Source organism: Bos mutus, chromosome 25 (genome assembly GCF_027580195.1).
Source record: "Bos mutus isolate GX-2022 chromosome 25, NWIPB_WYAK_1.1, whole genome shotgun sequence".
Taxonomy (NCBI): Eukaryota; Metazoa; Chordata; class Mammalia; order Artiodactyla; family Bovidae; genus Bos; species Bos mutus.
The window spans coordinates 14,603,131-14,604,778 of NC_091641.1; the positions used below are offsets into that span (position 1 = coordinate 14,603,131).

At 55.3% G+C, this 1,648-nt stretch overlaps 1 protein-coding gene across 1 annotated transcript; it reads left to right on the forward strand.

Annotated features, from left to right (window-relative positions):
* On the forward strand, nt 1-667 carry COX6A2 (cytochrome c oxidase subunit 6A2). The gene is made up of 3 exons (XM_005886964.3): nt 1-160; nt 307-443; nt 539-667. Exons 1-3 carry the CDS (start codon nt 88-90, stop codon nt 620-622), a joined length of 294 nt encoding a protein of 97 aa, XP_005887026.1. The 5' UTR covers nt 1-87; the 3' UTR covers nt 623-667.
* Nucleotides 668-1,648: the final 981 nt, after the last annotated feature.

The window sequence follows — 1,648 nt, forward strand, 5'->3', positions numbered from 1 at the left end:
TTGGCAGGAACAGAGGGGAGGGGAACCGAGGCCTCACTGAAGGAGAAGGAAAGGACAGTGCCCTTGTCCCCAGCTTCTGCCATCGACATGGCTTTGCCTCTGAAGTCCTTGAGTCGGGGCTTGGCCAGTGCGGCCAAGGGAGACCATGGTGGGACAGGAGGTGAGTGCAGCTGGGGCCTGACCCTGTGGCTTCCTGACCTTGTCCCTCGGTTCCCCCTCACCCCCTGCCCCTGGGGCCTTCCAGCGTCCTGGCGACCCTCCTATCTCTCTCTCACCTCTGGCTTCCTCCCCCACCCTCTGCTGCAGCCCGCACCTGGCGCTTCCTGACTTTCGGGCTGGCGCTCCCAAGCGTGGCCCTCTGCACCCTCAACTCCTGGCTCCACTCGGGCCACCGCGAGCGCCCGGCGTTCATCCCTTACCATCACCTCCGGATCCGCACCAAGGTACACCGACCTCTTGCGGACGCGAGCAGGCGGGTGAGCCAGGGGATGGGGACCCCCATACTGACATCTCGCTCCCCTTCCCTCTCTCTCCACAGCCCTTCTCATGGGGAGACGGCAACCACACTTTTTTCCACAATCCCCGGGTCAACCCTCTGCCCACGGGCTACGAAAAGCCTTGAGGCTTGGCTGATGCCCCCAGACACAATAAAATTGTGGAAGCTGTGTGTCCGAGGCTCCTTGGGGACCACGGGAGGGGCTGGTTCGAGCTGGGCGCATGCGCACAGTGCAGTGGGTGCTCCACGTGCTCTTCCGGAGATCCTGACTCCCCAGGGACTCCAGGGAGCATCCTTGATGGACAGGTAGGAGATAGCCCCTCCCCGTTCACCTATTCATGATTAAGGCTCTAGGTTGTAAAAGGCTTTCACATACACTAATTTCTCATGATAACCCTGAGAGCAAGGTATAATTTCGGTTCTCTTTTCTCCAGAGGAGGAATTTGAGATGCTCAGAGATTAAATGACTGAAATTCAGGGAGCTCACAGAGGCCCGGTGGGAACTCAGGGCTGCAGGCCCTGAAGTACCACGCGTTGCCTGACACGCCCTGAGGGCCTCTCTGAGTTCCGGCTGTGTGGAGACAACAGTGATTTCAAACAGATCTACAGACCCATGTGAGAGGCTTCTTGAGCTAATTCTGGATTTGGAATATTTCAGTCATGCTCTACACCATCGTTCACGGGTCTTCTGTATTATTTGGGGGAAGTGAGATGCTTCTTTTCTGGAAGTCTGATTCTCCTAGCTTCCGGGGACCCCGTTCAAGAGTTCAAGCTCTGGATATTTCATTCACCTTCTAGGACAGTCAGCTCACTTGTCATTACCAGGGAGCCTGAGCGGAAACCCATGACCAACACACACACACACACAGAACTACTTTTGGCCTCCTCTCCTAACACTGCTTACAGTGCACTTATGCTCACAGGTCCCAGTCAACTGAGAGAGTAAGAAACATCTCTACCCACGAGCAGCCCCACCCTCCTAGAACAGCGCTGAGGTTCCTGGACTTGCGCTCTTCCTTACAGCATAGTTATCTTATAAGCATCCTCATTTAATGTGACAGTTCTTATACATAAGAGAATTCACGTTGGCATCATGCCCGCTTCTGTGAAAAGTGGGTCATCACTGAAGAAGTCTGGTGGGTATGGGAAAAT

Excerpts from the sequence above, each read along its gene's own strand:
- COX6A2 (XM_005886964.3), top strand. The coding sequence starts at position 88 with ATGGCTTTGCCTCTGAAGTCCTTGAGTCGGGGCTTGGCCAGTGCGGCC. Across the intron at positions 161-306 it reads AGACCATGGTGGGACAGGAG|CCCGCACCTGGCGCTTCCTG; the intron begins GTGAGTGCAGCT and ends CCTCTGCTGCAG. Across the intron at positions 444-538 it reads ACCTCCGGATCCGCACCAAG|CCCTTCTCATGGGGAGACGG; the intron begins GTACACCGACCT and ends CTCTCTCCACAG.